This window comes from Phragmites australis, chromosome 3 (genome assembly GCF_958298935.1).
Source record: "Phragmites australis chromosome 3, lpPhrAust1.1, whole genome shotgun sequence".
Classification (NCBI taxonomy): domain Eukaryota; kingdom Viridiplantae; phylum Streptophyta; class Magnoliopsida; order Poales; family Poaceae; genus Phragmites; species Phragmites australis.
The window spans coordinates 3519225-3541508 of NC_084923.1; the positions used below are offsets into that span (position 1 = coordinate 3519225).

At 40.6% G+C, this 22284-nt stretch overlaps 2 protein-coding genes across 5 annotated transcripts; one reads left to right on the forward strand and one right to left on the reverse strand.

The window, feature by feature from the left end:
- The first annotated feature begins 727 nt into the window (after positions 1-727).
- On the forward strand, positions 728-13128 carry LOC133911617 (kinesin-like protein KIN-UA). Of its 3 annotated transcripts, none has more exons than XM_062353939.1 (20): positions 728-1052; positions 1557-1657; positions 1764-1886; positions 2518-2703; positions 3769-3990; positions 4086-4239; positions 4344-4493; positions 5251-5339; positions 5952-6164; positions 6414-6548; positions 6704-6883; positions 8411-8524; positions 8649-8774; positions 8847-8974; positions 9065-9159; positions 9978-10103; positions 11395-11520; positions 11751-11894; positions 12448-12576; positions 12720-13128. In XM_062353939.1, exons 1-20 carry the CDS (start codon positions 893-895, stop codon positions 12860-12862), a joined length of 2844 nt encoding a protein of 947 aa, XP_062209923.1. In that variant the 5' UTR covers positions 728-892; the 3' UTR covers positions 12863-13128. The 3 variants fall into 3 exon arrangements, with proteins under 3 accessions (XP_062209923.1, XP_062209925.1, XP_062209924.1); XM_062353941.1 differs by having other exon boundaries at positions 8847-8949; positions 9067-9159; XM_062353940.1 differs by having other exon boundaries at positions 8417-8524.
- Positions 13129-13412: 284 nt separating this feature from the next.
- On the reverse strand, positions 13413-21522 carry LOC133911618 (uncharacterized). Of its 2 annotated transcripts, XM_062353942.1 has the most exons (13): positions 20930-21522; positions 20082-20154; positions 19943-19999; positions 19552-19607; positions 17293-17506; positions 17018-17104; positions 16869-16943; positions 16678-16761; positions 15859-15923; positions 14549-14774; positions 14316-14404; positions 13822-13936; positions 13413-13724 (listed from the first exon to the last, which is right to left on the reverse strand). In XM_062353942.1, the coding sequence occupies exons 1-13, from the start codon at positions 21427-21429 to the stop codon at positions 13689-13691; spliced, it is 1677 nt and encodes a 558-aa protein (XP_062209926.1). In that variant the 5' UTR covers positions 21430-21522; the 3' UTR covers positions 13413-13688. The 2 variants fall into 2 exon arrangements, with proteins under 2 accessions (XP_062209926.1, XP_062209927.1); XM_062353943.1 differs by lacking the exons at positions 13413-13724; positions 13822-13936; positions 14316-14404; positions 14549-14774 and adding exons at positions 14781-14933; positions 15003-15055.
- Between the last annotated feature and the right edge of the window lie 762 nt (positions 21523-22284).

The window sequence follows — 22284 nt, forward strand, 5'->3', positions numbered from 1 at the left end:
TGAAATCGAGCTTGATGATTGTCTTCCCCACCTCAGATCGCCATCCTTCATGCATAACCGTTGACGCGCCACTCTAGCCCTCCTCCTAGCCAAAGAACCCCACCGTGCGCTTCCCCCCTCTACTTAAGGATCCTTGTGTGTGTCCCCATTCATCTTAGGCCCATCACTGACCCGACTTTCGCTATGTTGCCGCTGCCGAAGCTCGCCTGAGCCATCAATGGTCGCCGATGCTTTCCCTCGCCGTCGGTTGTGCTCCTCTCTGCATGGCGCCGCTAATAACCCAAATTAGTTTCCCATTATGTGCTGGTGCTCCTAGTACCTTTCCCTGATCAAGCTCCACCGTCAATCACCATCGACGAGCCGACCAACACCACCCCTCCCTCTCTTGTTTCGATTTTGACCGGAGTCAAAATATTGAATTGTTCCATTAGATTCTATCTCCATAAATTCAAAGAGAGGCTACACAGATCTAGGTGTAAAAAGGATTTACATGTACCATATGGTATGTTGTGTTAGTGTTAAGACATCCTCTAAACCGGTATAATCTAATTGACACAGTTTGATAATATTAATAATATAAATATATTTTTAAAATTTATGAACCTAAATAATATAGGAGTACAAGTTTGAGGACCACTGCGGTATTTTTTTAAAGGAAACCAGAAGAGGCCATTTGGGAATCGGAGAGGCTCCTTCCTCCACAAGCCAAGCCAGTCCACGCCCCCCCCCCCCCTCGCCGTCGTGCGCGCCTCAACTCAAAAACACATAAACGAAAACCACAACCCCGACACCACGCCTCCTCAATCCCTGCAGTCTCCTCCCATCCCTCTCTCGGCCTCCCGCTCGGCCGCCACCGAGAGATCCACCCGCATTTGGGGCTCCCGCGGCGGCGATGGCGACCGGCGCCGGGTGGGCGCCGGCGCGGTCCGTCGAGAGGCACGGCGCGCCCCGCGGTGGAAGCGCGCGGTCCAAGTCGGTCGCGCCGGGCCTTCGCCGCCCCTCCCCGTCCCCCGCGAGGGCGCGGCAGGCCGCCGACCACGACGGCAGCGCCGGTATCTATCTCCCCGTGAATGATCGGAGAATGCATTTTTTTCCCCTTCCCTCAGCGAGTCGCGGAAGCGCGTGTTGTGGTTTCGTTGTTCGTTTTGTCGGTTTCTCTCGAAGCTTTGCTGCGGCATGAAGTGGGTTGAGACTTGAGAGTTGAAATGAAACGGGGCTGTTTGCAACGGTAACGGAAATGCCGTAGGAGAGATACGCGTTGCAGCATCGGCGGCTCGCTGTTACTCTTCAAGTCGTGGAGCGCTGTGACATGAATCAATCTGTCAGGCAGCAGCTCGTCCCTTTTGTGTGCTGATTCATTTCAATCCTGCTCACTTGCCCTACGATTTACGCCCTGATGGTTGATGCTAGCACTTGCCGTAATAGTAATACGTGCTATTTCGGTTCAGGTGTCTTGTTTGGGTTTTGGTGGACCTGTGTGCTTCACTTTTTCGGGGAGTTTTTGGTATTGCACTATTTCTTCGGAACTGATATATAGGTGTCCTTCACAATCACAGATTCCTGCAGAGTGAGAGTCGCTGTAAGGCTCCGGCCGAAGAACGCCCAGGATTTAGCTCATGGCTCTGACTTCAATAGTTGCGTTGAGTTGCAGCCTGAGGTTAGCCTGTCCATCCCATTTTACCTTTTGCACTTCATAATTAGCATCACTTGAGTGTATAAAGGTAAATTTCTGCAGCTAATTGTGTAAATCTTGTTTTCTGCAGTGTAAGAGGCTGAAACTGAAGAAAAATAACTGGAGTTGTGAATCCTACAAATTCGATGAGATCTTCAGTGAAAATGCTTCACAGAAACGTGTGTATGAGGTCGTTGCAAAGCCTGTGGTTGAGGCAAGTCCTGCATTCCGCTATTCTTTTTTAGAACATTCCACTATTTTATTTAAACATGCAACATAGAACCAATCAAGAGAAAGTAGCTTTGCTAGTGTTGTAGCCTGGAGTAACAACTGTAGCAATGTTTAAGCCGCCACAAGCTTCTGGTACAAGTATTATGGAAATATTTGATTTATGTTAGAAAAGTTCATAATCCATTCTTAGTCTATTTTCTCAGTACAAAACCTGTGAATTGTGCCTGTAATTTTCCTGGTAGGCGGTCGTGAACATGTCATGCTTTTGCATTTCGTAGTTTAGTGATTGCAGAGGAGAAATTCTCTCTCCGAGTGTAGTATTATTTACAACAATTGGTTGGTCAGTTTTATATCTTCACGATTTTCATTTGTTTTTTTTCTCTTGAACATGCAGACGAACTGTGTTTCATTGCATTAAGTAGAAAATAATGTTTGTTACAAACTGCTTTTCCTCGATTACACGCACGCTACAGATCTGAAAGAACGACCTAGATTTCATTAATCTAGGTCATTGATTTACTTTCACTAATCCTTCCTTTTTCAGATGTTATGAGTAGTCATTGCATTAGTTTTTGTCTGAGTAAATGTAAAATATATTCAATACACCTTTGCAGAGTGTGTTAGAAGGCTATAATGGGACAGTAATGGCCTATGGTCAAACAGGTACTGGCAAAACATACACAGTTGGTCGACTTGGAAAAAATGACCCTTCTGAACGGGGTATAATGGTCAGAGCATTGGAGCATATCCTTTCTATTGTGTCTTTGGAGACAGATCGTGTGGCCATATCATATTTACAGGTTCTATTCCCAACTGCCGTTATAGTCTGTTCTTTGACCTTATTTCACACTATTTGTTATTAGGGTCCATCAATTTGTGTAGATATGCTTTAACTTTCTTATTCACAGTATTATACATGCTTTGTTATTGCAAGAATGACCATATTTATATGTTAATGGTCATGTGATTTGCATGGCACATACAACTACTTGTTAATCTAATTGAACATGGTATGGAAGAAAATAGCACCAGTCTATGACTTACTTGAAATTTGTCTATTTGTTATTAGTGCACTTCAATAGTTTTGCAGAGTCGCTTTAACTTTTTTTTGAAGGATATTGCTTTAACTTTCTTATTAGTGGGTGTTATTTATACATGCTTTGTTAGCACAAGAATGACCATATATATGTTACGGTTATGTGATTTGTGTGGCGCATACAGCTACATATTTCGTTCCTAATTGAACTGGTTATGGAAGAAAATGGCACAAGTCTATGACTTAAAATTTGTTTGCATGGTAAATTGTTATGTTAAATAGGTCATGAAGAGCAAAATGTGTCTGACTATTTTCACTCCTTTGGCTCTTATCCGTGCCTATCGATAACGGCATAGAGCAAGACACTTCATCACCTATTTGTTACCATATATATGTTGATTCTACATGGTAACGAACAACAACAACAACAGCCTTTATCCCAAGCAAGTTGGGGTAGGCTAGAATGAAACCCACAAGATCCAACTAAAAAGATGATGAGAAAACAATAATGATAATAAAGGTACTAGTAATAGTAAAAAAATAAAAGTAATAACGGTACAAGCAAACTGATGCATAATGCATAAACATTATAAACCTGCCTGACAAATTTTATGAATGTGAAGAAGTGTCATAGTTTACCATGCATACCTTTTTTCTTACTGTGGACTGTTAAAATAGGTCAAAATATACCATGGCTCATTTAAGCTATTCATCGGCAACTTGCCCATTTGCCCTTATGCTTCTAAGTTCCATCTTTATAGCTAAGCAAATGGTGGCTTATCATTTCACTTTGTTTTGTCATGCTAACTTGTATTTATTTGCTGTATAGATGTACTTAGAATCAGTGCAAGATTTACTGGCCCCAGAGAAGACTAATATTCCAATAGTTGAGGATCCAAAAACTGGCGAAGTTTCTTTACCAGGTGCTGCAATAGTTGAAATTAAAGATCTTGAACATGTTTTTCAACTTCTTCAAATTGGTGAGGCAAATCGTCATGCTGCTAATACTAAGATGAACACAGAGTCATCTCGTAGTCATGCAATTCTAATTGTATGTTCTTGCACTTCAATCCAGTTCTGTGATTCACTCTTTTTCTTTAGGTTCCATAACTGATATTGCTATGCAAACTTGGTGCCTTTTTTCAGATTCATTTGCAAAGAAGTTCAAGAATAAAAGAGGAAATTAATGGCTCTTTTTCTAATGATATACATGGCATTTCTCCTGATGATTTGCCACTTGTTCTCAAAAGTAAACTCTTGATTGTTGACCTTGCTGGATCAGAACGAATTGATAAATCAGGTAAGACGGCTCTCCATATTTGATCTTTCTAATTACAAATCGAATTGGTTACTAAACATTGACACTAGCATGTTCATGCCTCTATATTACCTTTTGTCTCTCAGGAAGTGAAGGTCACATGATTGAAGAAGCCAAGTTCATCAATCTCTCGTTAACATCCTTAGGGAAGTGCATTAATGCACTAGCAGAAAATAGTCCTCATATACCAACAAGAGATTCGAAGCTAACAAGGATACTCCGTGATTCCTTTGGAGGTGTTTATGGCTTGACTATCTTGCCTACTTTGTTCCTTGATTGCTTAGCTTCTGTTTGCTGAAGTTCTCACGTTGGGCCACACTTTAGAGATCCAATTCCCAACAGAGGACAGTGGCATATCGTGTGCAGCTCCTGGCCGAATAAAACAAATAGAAGAGATTTTACATTACACTTCCTCAGTGTGATACTTAGATTGGTGCCATAATGTTTTTTAGTTGCTGTTTATCTTTTCTATGTCCTGATATTGTGAGTGAAGTGCCCTATTTAATTATCAAAGAACAGATAGCACTGGAAAGAACTATTTAGTGATGATTTGGCAGCACGCACTGAATAGTGTAGGCTAAGTTTCAATTGGGCTAGGTAAAGTAGTTTATTGTTTTCTTTTTGGAGTTAATAATAATTTAATAAAACTGCATTAGACTAATTTAGTCATATTAGGTGCAAATTCTTCATAGGCAGCCACATACATTTGGAAGGCAAGCAATTAGTCTGGACTGAAAGGCTTTTCAAGTCACAGGGGGCTAAGATTTGGAAAGAAAAATGAGTGATAAATAGTACCATGTCGAGGCCTCACATTCTTCATGAATTTTATTAATTCATTTTGGATATCAATTAATAGATGACTTCTAGAATGCAAAAAGTCTTTTGAAAAGCTTTCATTATTTAAAATATATTTTGGATGACATAATAATTACCTTTTCGGCGTTTTTGCTATATCATGATGTGTATTTCTTTGCTCAAATCTTCAATCGGCAGGGACTGCTAGGACTTCTCTTGTTGTGACAATAGGTCCATCTGCTCAGCATTACTCAGAAACTTCAAGCACGATTATGTTTGGGCAGAGAGTAAGTTCAGTTCCCCATCCACTTGTTCAAACTGTGCATTGTTTTCTTTTCTTAATATTCTTGTGCTTTTTCGTATTTCTGGAATTTTGCTTATTTCTCCTTTTATACCTGTAGAAACTTGCCTTTCTCTTAAAAGTTTGCATTTCTCTTCAGCATGACTAAGGAGTCCTGAAAAACCCAAACACCTCAGATTCTTCAACCTAGTAGTTGAGACAACATCAGGAATTTTTCCCACTAGTCATATGATGGTTAAGTAGAATTCCAATCAGTCCTAGACAAACGAGTTTCGCCGTGCACCTGACTTTACTTAATGCTTAATATGCTTTCGCATTCCATTGAGCTGGTAATTTCATCTCAACTGCTTCAGTTGTTGAAATTTCTGTCACGAAGCTAAGCAAACCCAACTTTGCAGTTTTGCACATAGTGGATTGTAATAGACTAATATTACCATATGAAATAATCTATTTCTTGTTCTTAACATTGTAACCTCTTCGAAGACAGTCTGGGACATTCAAGGCTGTAACTCTGCATTTTTCTAGGAGAAAGGGACTGCTTTTCTATGAGTTGCTTAAAATTTCTTTCTTGTGCTTTTACTTAGTCTGCGACTTTCAGGCAATGAAAGTAGTGAACACAATAAAGCTGAAGGAAGAAGTTGATTACGAGATTCTTTACAAGAAGATGGAGCGTGAGGTTGACCAACTCACATCAGAGATGGAGAGACAACAAAAGCTCAGACGAAGTGAGAAAATGCAGTTGGATAAAAAGTTGGAAGAATCTGAGATGTCCTTCCATGATTTAAGAGTGACCTCAAACATGCAAATTGAGGTATCTTTTATTGCATATGTACTAAGTTTTTTCTTTCTTTCTGAACTATGGTCAACTGCTTTCTTTAGGAGATATGAATTTGCAATTGTGCTCTGCCCCACTGTATTTGCCATAGAAAATTGTTTCATTCTTTTGTGCTTTTCACAAAATTGTTACACTGTCAGCATTCAGTAAGACCATCTTCAGTACCACCGTAAAAAACCTTGCTTCAGGGGGGACAAGAATATAACGAGTGATTCATTGACCCAGAATCTCGAGAAGGAAAAGCGCCAATTGGAGTGTGCAGTCAAAAAATTGATGCAGGACTTAGAGCAAGAGAATGGCCAAAAGAATCTATTATCTGAAAAAATCGTTCACCTTGAGAAATTGCTGAATGAAAAGAAGGTAGCTTTCCTTTCCCACCTTATATACTTTTCTCATATGTACTGCTCATATTTATTGTTATATTATTCTATTTTGACATTGTACGGCTGCACTGCAATGAAAAAGTCCATTGCATGATAATTTTGCAGTCCTAATGCAAGATTTGTTGTTAGCAGCAACAACAGCTTGAGAACCTCTCAAAAACGAAAATCCTTGCTGATACAACTAAAGAGCATGAGAAGGAAATGGGGGAATTACTGAGGGAACTTGAGGAAGAAAAGTGTTGTTCAGCTAGCATGAAAGATCGTCTGAGTGTACTAGAACAGCAACTGTGTGATGCTCTGAGTTTTGCCCAGGTAAACTTTCAGAAATTACAGATACAGCCATTATAACAGTCAGCTAGGTACTGCACCTTGTAAGTGGGCAAGCTATGCCATACTTTTGAATTCTGGTTACTAGCTGTGTCATGCTTGGATATAATGTGTTTTACCCTTTTTTTTTCTTTCCATAACAAGCTCAGCTTAGGTTTTTTTTTCTCGAACGCGCAGGAGAACTGCGTGTCATTTCATTAAAGAAGGAGAAAACGGATACAAAATAAGACACCTCAACGAAAACGCACCCACAACACACACACCATGAACTAGATCAAAATAGCCGCGCCACAACAGGGGGGGGGGGGGAGACCTAGACACGACCCTAAAGTCCCATGACCAAAGGTAAGAGGTCCTTGGCCCCGGCAGCACACCAAATAGACCCTTCATCTGCCACCGCTCTGACCACCAGAGTCAAGGAAGGTGAGACCTTGTTGAAGACGCAATCAATACGATGCTTCCACAGTTCCCATAACAAGCTCAGCTTAGGTTAAAGTGGTAAAAAGCAACTTTGAATGGCGACAAGTTCCATACTCTCAAGTCTCAACTAGATTTAATATCTGAACATTGATACGAGTGCTTTCTCCATATCCAAACTAATAAAGCCACTTATTGGTCAGGTATCCATTTTCATAATGATTGATTCTATTGACTAACAAGATTGAATCTACCATGGAAAGCTTGTTGGACTTCCTGTATAACATAACTTGTGCCTGAAAATAGAAATGTGCAAGCAAATCTACTATGCAAATCTAACCTAATTTGATGCTAATTTAATGTTACATAATTTAACAGTTTCTGTTTTCAGATATAGGCCTGGAAAGTGGCATAATGAACCCGCATAATTGACTTTGCTGACTTCGTTTTATGTGCATATCTGGAACCACAACCACACACAGCCGAAGAACAAAGAAATAATGTTCAGTTCATAGGCCTGTTTCAGTGAGTCAAAAGTATTTCATCTTTTAGGTGATTGCCAGGGTTGAATACCTAAAGTAATCCTTGTGTGGGCTTCGATTAATTTTCAAATGTTTGAATGCTGTATGGAGACATTACTGACCATAAAGTTGCAATGTCAAATTTTCTCTAGCTGTTGACCAATGTTGACACTATTAAGAATTTGCGGAAGGAAACATGACTACATGGCTGTGTGCCCCTCTCGCATCCGTGTTTGTTATTCTGAGATGGATCTAGAATTGCCATTATGATTTCTAATTCAGTCCATCAAAGTCACAAGGTGCTCTTATGTTGTGTAAGATGTGAAGTGGCCCGCTGGCTGCAATTCAGAAATCATTTGTCCCTTGTTTCTGTTTCTTTGTATTATAAGACTAAATGATGAAAATTTGGCATTTAGGATATATGCCCATATGTAAATTGATGTGCTTTAAGAACTTTTGATCTTGGTAATTGACATCTATTTAGTGTAGGAACTGTGTGCATCTTGCAGATATCCTCAATTGCATATGAAGTATTGGTTTAATCATCAGAGAAGCTAATCGAAGGATATTCCAGTTGCAGGAAAGTATGGCCCGTAAATTGGAAAAGGAATTATCCAAAGTGACTGAAGACTTTACCAGTCAAGTACAACCATTAAAAGAAAAAATCGGTGAACTCATTTCAGAGAAGGTATAGCAAAACAAGATTTGCCTAGTCAACCCTGTCCATGATTTCTTATAAACACATGTTTATTTTGGTTTACTTAAAATTTGCAGCAACGGTCAGATTCCTATTTCTTTGATAATTCTTGTAGGAATTGATATATGAAGAACTGAAGTCCACACAACAAAAGATGCAACAGGAAATGAGGCAGAGACAGGGCCTTGAAGACCAAATTCTAAGGCTGAAACAGTCCGTGCCTGATAATTGTGCTGAAGAGGTACAATCATGATATCATACACTTTGCTATTCCGGTGTTCATTTTCTTATGCATACTTTTTCTCTTTGACAGTCTAAAACATCATGCGGTATGGTTAGATCAGGATCTGGATTAGGCAGTGCAGCTTTAATGTCCAAATCAGGAAAACTAAGAGAGGCCCTATCTGGTCAGAGAGGTACCATATCAAAGATATTTGAAGAAGTTACCTTTACTTTATGAAGACTACGGGATCAACTATTTGTCTTTCTTGGGCTGCCATCTTGACAATGTTTTTGTCCCAATTGACATTCAGTTGGTCTTCCAAACATCCTTGCTCTGTTGAAGTCCGAGGAACTAGATGTGCAGATCCATGCTGTCAAGGTGGTTGCTAATCTTGCTGCTGAAGGTACGGGACCCCTTGAACTATGCATATTTTCAGCCTGCTTTCACCTCCATGAGCCAATTTGCAAAAAAATTTCTTTGAACACACGTGTCATTACATATAAGGAGTAAACAGTTTCAAATACAAATGGCTGCCCAAATTAAAAAACAAATCACCAAACAGACACTTAGCTGAACAGTGATCATACAGAAACTACAACTAAAGATTTTCGATTTAGATATGTCATTTAAGAAATGAAAGCGATTGGTACACTTACTTTGATAGCTTAGATGATATGTTACTACTGTAATAGTCTCTGCCTTACAATTATGTGTTATTATTCATATGAAGTCAGTCTGGGCTTGCTTATGATCCGAAAATCAGTTGTTATCTAACTGTAGTTTCTAAGATTTGGTCTCCTGCTTGTATGATTGGGAGTATCAAGTATAAAAACAACCGTGCCAGTTACATACAGAACTACAAATTTTCAAGATAATAATTTTGTGAATAAAGTAACTCTCTATATATTATGTTTTCTGTTCTCTAAGGTAATTACTCCCTCTGTTAAAAAATATGACGCTTTGCAGGCATAGTCTTCGATAAGAAACTTTGAGTACAATTTCTTTTCCATTGCAATAAGTATGAAAAGGTACAGAATTATTATACTGTAAAGGTGTTTCACATAACAATCGTAATGATACTATTTTCATGTGATCAATCTAAATATAAGCAACCGAAATCAAGTTTGAATGTTCAAATTCTAAAATGTCATATATTGCTGAACGGTTGGAGTGTTAGTATTATTATCAGTTTTTCCTGACTTCTCCCTTTTGGGATTGCAGATATTAATCAGGAAAGAATCGTTGAGGAAGGAGGGCTTGATGCTCTTCTATCCCTTCTAGAAACATCAGAAAACACCACAATTCATCGAGTCACAGCTGGTGCTGTTGCTAACTTGGCAATGAATGGTAATGGATTCCTACAAATCAATCCTTTGATTCCTTTTCCAAGTTTGGTCAAAATGGACAGTATTCATGTACTGGCTCACTGCTGGTGCTATTGCTAACATTGGAAATGGTTGTCAACATTTGTCTTAATCGCTCATAGGATTTCTTTCCCACATTAATAACAAATGACCCAGCTATTGTTAAAGAATTATTACAAATGTCCTAATTCGTCTAGATCTATCGTGGGTTAATCCCAGACAATGATTTCGGGGTGTACTGGTTGATGGATGCATGAACGACGCTTACAGTGTGATAAACTTAAGAACACCAGGGGCTATCCAGGTTTAGGCCTCCCGAAGGATAACAATCCTATGTCTTGTATATTTTGTTATGAGTGTTTGCTCCCTGTTACAGATGAGTTCCTCCTCCTTTATTTACAAGAGAATGAGAATTTACAAGTGAGCCCTTTTTAATAGACTCATACCTAGCTAGATATTCTTTTCTTAGGTCATCATCACGCGAAACGTACGCGTTGCACCTTGCGCAGGTGGTACTACGGGGCCCATCCTATCCTCTTAGCCACCTCCACCTTTACTTTACCTCGGTAGCTCTACCTGCCCCCTCGTCATGAGCCGCAAGCTTATCTGCCTGACTGTTCCGTCTCAGCCTTCCATTAGCCCGCCGACGAACTCATCAATTTGCCTAGTTGTTCTGTAGACCCTGCCTTAACTGTCACGCGGCGCCAAGTTGGTCTACAAAACCCCACTCCGTAGCATTTAATGTTACGGGACAGGGTACTGCTCATCTACATCAACTACAATTTTGTTCGCTGAAGGAGGTGCCTCGAGAAAAAAAAACACTTGAGTAGAAATCAATAAATACGATTAGACAAGTTAGATATGGATATCCCGTGACCAGCAAGAGCTGGTCGCGGGATCACAATATATCGCAAGGAGGTTGGTCGCGTAAGCCTCATGCTAGTCACGCGATGGGCTAGAGTTCAGAAAATATCCCCCACCGGTCGCCATATCTCTCGTGGGACCCGTTAACCAGGACGCCCCCGTACTTAATACTTCGACAAGCTCATTTTTTATTGTCATCAGAACAATTAATTTGCAAAAATATTTTGTGTACAACTTAGAGTTTTGTAAGCATTGCATCCTCATCTAAGTTCACATTTTCTTAAACTGTTTTAAGTTTTAACTATATCCACTAAAGTTAAATGTTCTAGTTTGCTACCCTTTTAGTATCTGAACCAATAGTAACTTAGCTTTTACATTTCTAAGCTTTATGTTGATACTTGATGTTGCAGGATCAAACCAGGGAGTGATTATGAACAAAGGAGGAGCTCGACAGTTAGCAAATGTTGCATCTAAAACTGATGATCCTCAAACGTTGCGGATGGTGGCTGGTGCAATTGCCAACTTATGCGGGAATGGTACAGCTACTTGTCTTTATTGTTATCAAAAATTTTTATGAAATTATGATTAGTATACTATTGTATCTGGTTTGATGATGTTACTAGAAGTGGAAAAATTATGTTTGGGAATATCAGAAAAAAATTCATGAGTCTTTACTTGTAGAACCTATCGATCAAATAATTGTATACTTTGTGAGCTGATATCCAACATTAGCGAATATGTGACCTATCGAGGTGTACTTTTGTAGAAAAATTGCACTTGATGCTGAAACAAGACGGTGGAATAAAAGCATTACTAGCAATGTTTCAAACTGGACACAATGATGTCATAGCCCAGATAGCGCGAGGAATAGCAAACTTTGCAAAATGTGAATCCCGCGTGATAAGCCAAGGTCAGTAACTTCTGTATTTGTTCCTCAAAAGTCCCTTCCTGCTTTGCTTTCTGTTGAGCACATTATAGCTGCATGAATATATCTGTAAGTTTTGAATAGATTCTAGTTTAAGTGGTTTGGATAGTTCTCACCAATCTGGATGTTGCTGGACGGAAGTAAACCGCATGCTAATTTCTATAGAGAAACTTCATGAGCATACACGATTTCCTGATACGTTGTAATAGGTTTATATGGACACATCTGCAGGACACTACGTGTGAACTGCAGATTACAAAAATATCTTTGCTACAGGACATTTGGTGTTCCACAGCTAAGGCCACATACGAGCAATGTCCTGTAGCAAAATTCCCCATTTTTTAACAAGGCATGAGCACTGCCATTCCTTAAGGATGGTTACACTGTCACAGCTCATAGCGTACACATGCTGCTTGCTACCTTGAAAACTTTGGGATCATGCTGTCATTTGCTCTGCTCCACGAAGACGCCAAAATTGAGCATATTGAGTTTACCTGCTTGTTCAGATTCAGTAACTGTGGTGTGCTACTTAAAATAGGGCACAGGAAAGGGAGGTCCCTTCTCATTGAAGATGGTGTTCTTACTTGGATGGTGGCCAATTCAAATAGGTTTTCTGCTTCAACTCGAAGGCACATTGAGCTTGCCTTTTGCCATCTAGCTCAAAATGGTACGTAATCGTGGAGTTGCCCTTCACCATTTGCCCTGTGTATAAGCTCATGCATTTGATCCGCAATTGACCATGTTCCTCTATGATGCGCATTGTTGACATTTTTAAAATCTGATACCAAATTCACCCATTCATCTCTGCAGAAGACAATACCTGCGATATCATTGCTTCTGGAGGGATCAAGGAGCTGCTTCGCATATCAAGAGAATCCCCGAGAGAAGATACGCGAAATTTAGCTAAGAAGGCTTTAGATTCAAATCCTGCATTTTTAAGGGAGGTCCAATGAGTCGTCCCTGATCATATCAGAATTATAACGGACAGGAAATAAACCATTTCTTTTGGTTTGTACATGAAAGTATGCACCAACGGTAAAACCTTCAGTTAAAAACTACTCACCTAGGCTTTCGAATCCGGTGCTCGCATGTTGTTTATACCTCCTGAAGGGTTCGGTGCTGCTCTCTTAGAACAAAACAAGAAGACGTCTTCTTCCTGTGATTAAGTTTTTATAATGTTATGTTTTCCAGAAATAAAAGAAAATATTAGGTCCACCTCTTACGATGTGCAACTGATGCGCCTTAAGAAATGATGCCTAAAATAGATTCTCTGCGTGAGAGACTGCAAGATTTAGCTCTATATGATTTTACAAACTTTTAAGAGATGGTCGTTTAGCTAGATTTAGTTCTATATGATTCTCCTTTCGACGTTTTAATCATTCCTTGTTCTGTCGCCTGGCAACTTGCAACACTATACATGCCCTAAGTGAGCCATTTTGCCTCGTGACGACCCAGCAAGGCATTGCCAAGTTTGATCACTTCAACAATGGTAACCCCAATAGGAACACCAAGCAGCCGCGTAAACATTATGCTCCCCCTTTTCCGTTATGTGTGCTTACACATAAATATGTAACACCTGGACGCACAAGGCACTTTTGGAATCGAATATGTTAGTTACCAAAGCAATACATAATCCATGCTACAAGCCGCTTCACGGCATAATGTTACAGGAGAAAACCTCTAAATCATTTTTCTCCACTAATGCTAAAATGCAGTAGAAAAGCCAGTACATGAGGCCGAAGCAACTATCTCCAGCTTTTAACCAAGCGTCTCTGCCCACTAGCTCGGGAACTTCATTTCGTACTGCTGAGGAGACTGCAAAAACAAACACAATAATTTGAGAAAGCTCATCATGAGATTCAAAATGCGCAAAACAAAACACAAGTGAGCAGGAAGGTGGCATTTCATATACCATAAAGGTTGCTGTAATCATCTTTCCAGCAAACCATCTTCCATGAAGTGCTTTCTGTGCGCTCATAGCTGCTGTTATACTATCAAATCGCAGGTAGACAAAGCCCGAAGTATGTCTACACAATTAAAACAGAAGTAGGGTTAGGGCATGGTAGGAGGCAGTTCAAGGAAGATTTGGTTCAAACTTCAAACTTCACGAAATATGCGCTAAGATTGCGCTAGAGACAACAGGAAGATGCTATCAGAAGCAGAAAAGGTCTGAAAGCAAAGCATTCAAACCTACAGACCAGGATGCATTTTACCTCATAAAATCGTAATAACCTCCCAAGTTTGATATTAGAGAAATGAAGAGCTAGTACAATATAGTAATGTTTCAGATTTATGTGCTATGATTCACATGAAAATTAGCGGTGTAACATGCTGGAGAGTACAACAATAAAGAATTTTAGGTGCAAAGTATGACAGATTTATTTAATATTGAACATGGTGACTTACTTGTCCACAAAAATGTGTTTTAATTTGCCAAATTTGGAACATTCCTCTTGAACATCATCCCTAATATCCAAATCAAAATCAGGATCCGTCTGCAATAACAACAGGGTAAATTTATCAGTTAGCTTTGGTCAACAAAAGAGAAACAAGCTCCTCCAGACTAAGAGCAAAGAAAGAGTGACTCAGCAATAATAAACGATAACAGTAATGCAGTACTGTGGTAGAAAAAAATTGACCTCCACAGCTGGATCAAACATATTCTTGAGCAATAGGCATTCACTAGATGGAGCCACCTCAACAGATTGGGTAGTAAGTGGAAGTGCTGCAACTGGAGGAACCAGACCAAGACCGGGCACTGTAGGGCGCAGAACAGGAGCTGCAACTGGAGGAGCACCAAGGACTGAAACAGTTGGTATTGCTACGGAAGTGTTTAAACCAGTAGCACCCATCCCACCAGACAAACTACAGATACACAAAACATATGAAGGGAGATGCATTAAGTAGAGATACAGAGAGAAGGGAAGGATATGTTTATAATAAAGTTCCTCGTGTCTTGAGTTTCAAACATTAGTTCACCCTCTTGAAATTTGCAAACAAAGCATTTGGCACTAAATGCTAGAACTGCAGTAAACAGATATTTCAGCCAAACCACTTTACACCAAAGAACAGGAGAGGTCCATGGAGAATGACCTTGACAAGCTAGATATATATGGAAACAGCGTTGCTGTAGTGGTGGATGAATCCTGACGATAATATAGTAGAGGTCAATAATGAAAGATTTGGCTACAAATGATGGCACTCGTACAAGCAAGCAAGCAATATAATGGACATTCTACAATGAAATGAAGTCTCTGCAGCCCTAGCCACAAAATTAAGAAGATTATGGAGAACTGGCATACTCCAACTCCATCCTGCACATCAGTAAGTAACATGTGAAGCTCCGGATCCGTGCAGCTCCCCCCACTTCCACCACCCCTCCACCCCAAACAAAAAGAAAAGAAAAAAGAAATAAAAAGCTTTAAAATAAAACACTTCATCATCTGAGTGGGTAGTGCGGTTATAACATATAAGCATACAACAGAAGCTGTATGCCACCAAAATCAAGTCATTAATCATTAGCAACTAGCTTTTTCATGAAAGTCCGAAAAATTGAAGTTATCTTTTAGGGGCATGCCTATTTAATCGCAAAACAATAAACTAAATTTACAGCGGATGGGCTAGACCAACAGAGGAAATAGCAATTGAATTGAGAATGCTCTTGCTTAAGAATAATTCGGACTATTGAAAACGAATCACTTAAAAAAAAACAGAGCCCCAAAGACAGAAGAATGCATGATCTGAAAGAGGGTAGGCTGATTGAAAATAAATAAATAAAGCAACAGCAAGAGAGAAAAAGGAAAAAAAATCGAATGCTAATCCAATCTTGCAATTTATTAAGACTTCCTCTTAATTACAAAATAATCAACAAAAGTAAAACTATACGACAGGAAGATAGACTGGTCATGTCAAGAATGATCACTATGCAATCAACCTCACAAAAATGTACCTGGTTGTAGTGCCACTGCGGTCCAATTTCTGCATTAGAAGAGCTCTGGAACTAGCATTCAGTGCCTGCATAAATCGGTAACACACGTCAAAGGGAATGTTTTAAAAATCAGTAACTGGTAGTCAACCAGTCACCCGACCTAGTAGTGATTATCTGTTGTAATTGCCTTATAATCGGGCTGTTATGCTGCCAACAAATGATTATACAGTAACAGGTAGGAGCACCTGTTCCTTGTATATGGCCTAGTAGACCCGTTTTTAAAACATTGAACATGAATAAAAATATTGTAGAAGTAATAATCACAACATTTAAAAAAGCATTAAAACTCCAATACACTCTGCTAGAGTCAACCTGGAAAGGTACATTGGCACGTAAACAAAAAATAAACAAACGGGAATATGTATACAACTAGCATTTCTCAACTTATAATATCAGGATAACTGATACCAAATTGGCAAGACAAAAAAAAAAAAGGAGATCAAAACATAGATCCTTTTAACATTTCCGCTATGTGCCAGACGTCTTTGAAATTGGAAACCAGAAGTACAAGAACAGCCCAAGTATTGTATACTAAATATACTTAGCTACTTTAGAGGAAGCAGATGTGGATAGGGTATGCGTAGATACTCAACCTACTAATATTCGAAAAGCACTTAAAAAGGGAATAAAAATACTAATATTTGAAATACTTTATCAAAATTTTGATTTGTAGTGTAGGCATACATATAATCATTCCAAATAATAGAACTAAAACTAAAGGAGACAATATTTATGTGAAATTTCCCACTAATCGACATGTCTCATAGAAATGACACCCACCAAGCCTCCACCTTCATCATCATCCAAATCTCCAGTAGTTGTTCCACTAACTTGCACACCAGCTTGGTCTGTCACAGCTGAAACCTGGTCATAAGTTATTACCATAATGTCAAGACAGCCAAACACTCGTTTATAACCTGATAAAATAATAATGAAGAGGAATGCTGGTAGCTCTCAACATAATGTTTTACCTTAATTACTCTTCCAGCAATATCAAGTTGCCCATTTAAACTCTGAGCTGCTTTTGCATCTTCAAGGCGTGCAAACTAAATGATGAGATAGAACTAGTGAGAACTAAGCACCAGCAGAAACAAGAATTGCTCCGTAAAGAAATACTTGCCTGCACAAAACCAAAACCTTTACATAGCCCAGTCAGTGGATCAAGTGGCAGCTGGACAAGCTCCACTTGTCCAAATGGTTCGAAGACCTGGCAAAGAGATTTCATTGCAAGATGCACATGAGCAAAAAAAAAATAAAATAAGCAAGACTAACATGCTGGCCTTTTAAAGATAAATCAATAGCACCCTTAACTAAGATGTTTTCAATAATATGAACCAAAAGATAATTTGCTCAGAGCACATAAAAATCTAGAGAATAATATGTTTGGATATTGACCTGTCTCAATTGATCCTCATTAATATTGGAGTGAAGATTTCCAACATACAACTTCCTTGCTCCACCTGAAGCAACTCCACTTGAAGAAGCATTTGACTGAACTAAATTCTTTTCAGCCTCTGAAGGCTTAACCATCACCTGTTGACCAAGAAGCAGCTGGCCAGAAAGAGCTATTGCCATTGGAACAGACATAGCATCATAGAATTCAATGTACCTGCCAATGTGAATAGCATGACACATATCAGACTATCCAGCTGTCAACAAAGTCAACCTTATTTTAGGAGTTATTAATGTTAAAAACACCAAATCGTTTTAACTAAATCTTGCATTCGATAACTTTTCAATCCAGGTTAGTTTTAGTTTTTTTAAAAATGGACTCCAAGAATGTGGAACTCTGATGTTCCACACAGCTTACTGTCACCAATATAATCTTGTATTCCATCTTACTCATAAGTTGCTGATTATCCCAGCAGGCACACCAAATTATAAATGTTCCTGCCGAGTATGAAAAAACGATGAATACATTCCCCCATGAAAATTGTATATGCATCTACAGCTAAAAATGCATATGTAATCATTAAACCACAACTAAAGCAAACATAGTACACAATATGGATAGTAACATCTGAAATCCCATAAACCTACCAGCTACGTTACTAGAAGAGCAAAAGAGAAAATCTGAACATGCAACGCAACTGTAACGTGCACAAAAAAACCACAATATGAACACCACAATTCTACTAGCTGCATATTGGTTAAACATTAACTTTTCTACAGGAATGTTGATCAAATTTAACAAACATGTATCAAGATTGGTCTAATATGAATTTAGAGTACCAGGATCCTAGAATTTATCATAACTCAGTAAGCCCACGGACTAAGACAATTTAAATAACCACTTAAGCAAACCACATGCTACAGGGGACGAAAACTTTTCACCCTGTGTCATCACAGCCATCTCCACAAGACATCATACCCATTACATTACATGGACTTGCGCAAGTCCCTGCCACTTCGAGTTCCTCTCATAGCTCCTGAGCAGCCTCAAAACCCAACAGTTGGCCCTACATTCCCTTGCTAATTATTTTTTCTCCTTTGTTGCTACCCTCAAAATTCAACCTTACAAAACCCAATCCATCGATCAATATATATACCACCCATATTTCCAGGGCAGCTACTTGACCACAAAGCTGAAGCAGCCTTACAGAAAGTTGGAAAATATTGCAGACAAACCCAAGTTACGCGGAAATTAACCATATCTTAGATGAAGCTGTGAAAGACAATGCAGAAAAAATAATTATTGCTAAAAAGGGATCAATGGGCGGCACAGTGCTAGCAACTCAGGGGACCACAGGGACTCGATAAGAACCAATTATTGCTAATTTCTGGTTATTCAACTTCCGAGAATATGTGGGCTGAAATCGACAGCAAGCCCTATGGACCGATGCCAAAAAGGGCATATATTTTCGGGGGGAAATGTGTATATGACACAGTGCTGGTTAATTGCAAGGTATATATGTCCTAACAGCACAAATTTTCAGTTCAGTGTATCAAGAAATAGAAGGAACAAAGTAAAGAACATGAATATTGCCTCTCCAGTCACCACGTAAAAAAACCAGTGTTCAAAAAATCGGTGATCGGTAGCTGCTCGGCCAACCGGGGAGTAGGGATTAATCGGTTAATCGGGGATTAACTGAATTAATTGGTTGATCATTAATCGGTTGGTGTAAAGTACTTGAGGGGCTTACATACAAAAATGCAGCAATACACAATAAACGTATCCCTCCCTCTCTGCCCAACTGCAGCCCAACTACACAGAAGAAACCCACTAGGGCTTCTTACCCAACTCCCCTCCCGATCCACCTCACTTCCCCACCACTAGGCCACCTCTGCCAGTTCCCCGCCGCCTCCGCCTCCTCTCCATCACCGCAGCCGCCTTCGCCTCCTCTCCCCTCACCGCAGCAGCTGCCTCCCTCTCTGCTCCCCCGCTGCCGTCTGCTCCTCCCCTATCGTCGCCTCCTCCTTCCCCTCTGCCGCTGCTTCCGCCGTCACGGCCTCATCTGCTCCCCCACCGCCACCTCCTCCTCCGCTCCCCTGCCGCCTCCTCTCCTCCCCTGCCGCGGCCAGCCGATTACAGGGTTATCTACCCATTGCCCTGCCGATCACCGACTACTCGACCGATTAATCGGCTAATCGGCTGATTTTTTTCATCACTGAAAAAAACTGAAATGCAAGTTACTATGGTCTATAGGAACTCACCCAACTCCTTTAGAACGTCGCGAGTTTCGATCCATAATGAGGCGAACATCACGGACCTAGAGAAAGACAAAATAGCAGTTAAGCACAAAATTGATTCAATCCAACAAGACAACGAAGCAAAACAAAGGACTAACAATAACAGAGAGTCTTTTATCACTAGAAACTGTGGAGTAAAAGAGTAATCCAAACATCCATATTGTCAACTTAAACATTTGGGCCAATCTACTTACAAACTTACATCCTCTCCGATGTAACCAACTTATTATTAGTTTAAGTTATGGTATAGTCTAGCAAACTCACATTGTGTATACTGTGTGTGTGTTAATGAGCATAACACGTGCACCAGTCAGACGACTATAACAAAAAAAACTGTAATCAGAGTAATTAATACCTTTCCAGCCCTTGAAAAGAACTCATAGACATCTCTTTCATCCGCCTTCAAAGATAGCTGCGATTATTATTTTAAAAAATAGCTTCAGATAAAAGGTCAAACAGGCAACGGTGTGAAATACTTTGGTTGAAAATGCAACCTGGTAAGCAAACACAGTCCTTTGATCTCTTTCTGGATCAACTTCCGGTTCTGCAGCCTCTTCTTTCCTTCGTCTGTGCAAAGAGAAATCTTCATAAGAGCCAATGTAGCGAAATGGGAAAGATTACAACGCAAACTCAAATAATAATGTAATACGAAGTACACTTTTAACATATGTTCGTTCTCACAGTGCAAGTCTGACCATCTTCTGCGCACAGGTAAAGCTATAAAGAAAGGAAAAGTAGCACAACCTACACAATGTCCACCCCTACCAGATGGAATGCTCTCGCTACACTATTCTCTCTTGCAACTTAATAGCACGGATAGAGGGAGGTGAAATTGATATAGCAATGCCCTTGATTATATGAGTGGCCATATATTCTAAAACAGTTGCTCAAAGTAAACAAGAGTAATGTTGTGAGATAAAGGAGCAAAGCCCAAAAACAAACTGCATTGTTTGAAGTGGACGAATTTATCGTGACAAGATGGATCAACATTTCCAGCAGCTTTCAAGACCTTTGATAGTTTAAGATTTACAACCCTTCACAGCCCAAAAACATCTTATTGCCCTATGGTAGTTGTTCATAATATGTGGACAAGAGATCATGTCCACCAGGAGCTTTGAATTCATAAGTTTATAGAACTGTTTGAAAATTGTCGTAAAAAACACTGTAAAATGACTAATCACATCCTAGTTAGTCCAAAGGGTGCTGGACTGAGCAACATAATACTTTCGGGGGAACAGACTATAGCGATGTCAGACGGACCATTCGCCAAAATAAACACCATGCAATTCACGTTTTAGCGGTTTCAATAAAGCTCAGAGGTTGAGAGGTCACGAACAGGCACCTGACATCGCGGTCCCGGTACTCGCGTTCCCGATAGCGATCACGCTCTTCGTCATCACGACGCCGCTCCGACCGGCTCCGGCTCCTCCGCTCCCTATCCTTCTCTCTCTCCCTCTCCTTCTCCCTTTCTCTCTCCTTCTCCTTCTCCCGCTCCCGCTCGCGGTCGCGGTCGCGGCTCCTCCTCTCCTTGTCTTTCTCCCTCTCCCTCTCCCTCTCCCTCTCCTTCTCCTTATCGTCGCGGTCACGATCGCGCCGCTCCCGGCTGCTGCGGTGCCGGTCGCGGTTCCGGTCCCTATCGCGGTCGCGGCCTTCCTCCGACCGGGAGCGCTTGGATCTGCGCTCGCCGTCGTCGCGCTCTTCGTCGCCGCCGCCGCCGCGGCCCGAGGAGCGGCGTCGGGAGCTGCGCTCCTTCTCCTCAGGCCCGGGAGCCGCGGCGCCGTTGGCCGGCTGCCCGGACGCTTCCACCGTCTTCTCCAGGTACTCGTACTCGTCGAAGTCCATGGCGTCTCGCGGCGGAGGCAGGCGACGAGGCCGGAGAGATCCGGAAACCCTAGATGAAGAAGCGAGAGAGAAGAGAGGCACCGCGGCTAAACCCCAGAGCTTCCTCGGCTTTTCAACCAAGAAGAATTTGCGCAGAAAACTGGCGCGTGGGACCCGCGGCCCACTGGACCTGAGCAACTCACGGGCCGGGCTGGATAGAGCGGATTGGGCCGAATAGGGCCCAACGACACACCGTGTTTATCAACATCCCACCAAGCCATTCGGCTGCGCCAAACGACACCAAGTTTGTTTGAAAAAAGTTTTGAGATTCAACGGACGGATATAAGGGATAAACCACCGAGATAGTTCGTGTGTCCACGCTTCATCGTGGAGTTGCCTTTCCCGTATATACTTGAACGAACAGCTCAAAAAAAAAAACTTGAACGAATGCTGCAATGATAAGGTTGTCAGCTGGGAACTTTTGGAACTTTCATCATGTGTTTGTTTGCTCTTGCGACATGCTTCTGACTCGTGCAAATGGTAGGGTTGTCGTAGAAAGCATATCAATTTTCACTCGTGCACCAGGAAATCTATACAGTGCAACATCTATAGAAAAGACTGAAAAACGCTAGAGACTTATGGATAGAATTGAGAAAAAGGCTAATATACATTAATATAGGGGTGATACATGTCCCAGGTACTCTACTCCGACTCACACCCCTCATCTCTCCTACGGCGAAAGAAAACCCTAATAAGATGACCCTCTCTCTCTAGCAGTAGGTGTAGTGATAGTACCTCTCGAAAACTCGATTGATAGTCACTCTATACTATCTCATAGGTGTCTTCATCTTAGGCTTTTGAGCTCTCTTAAGTATG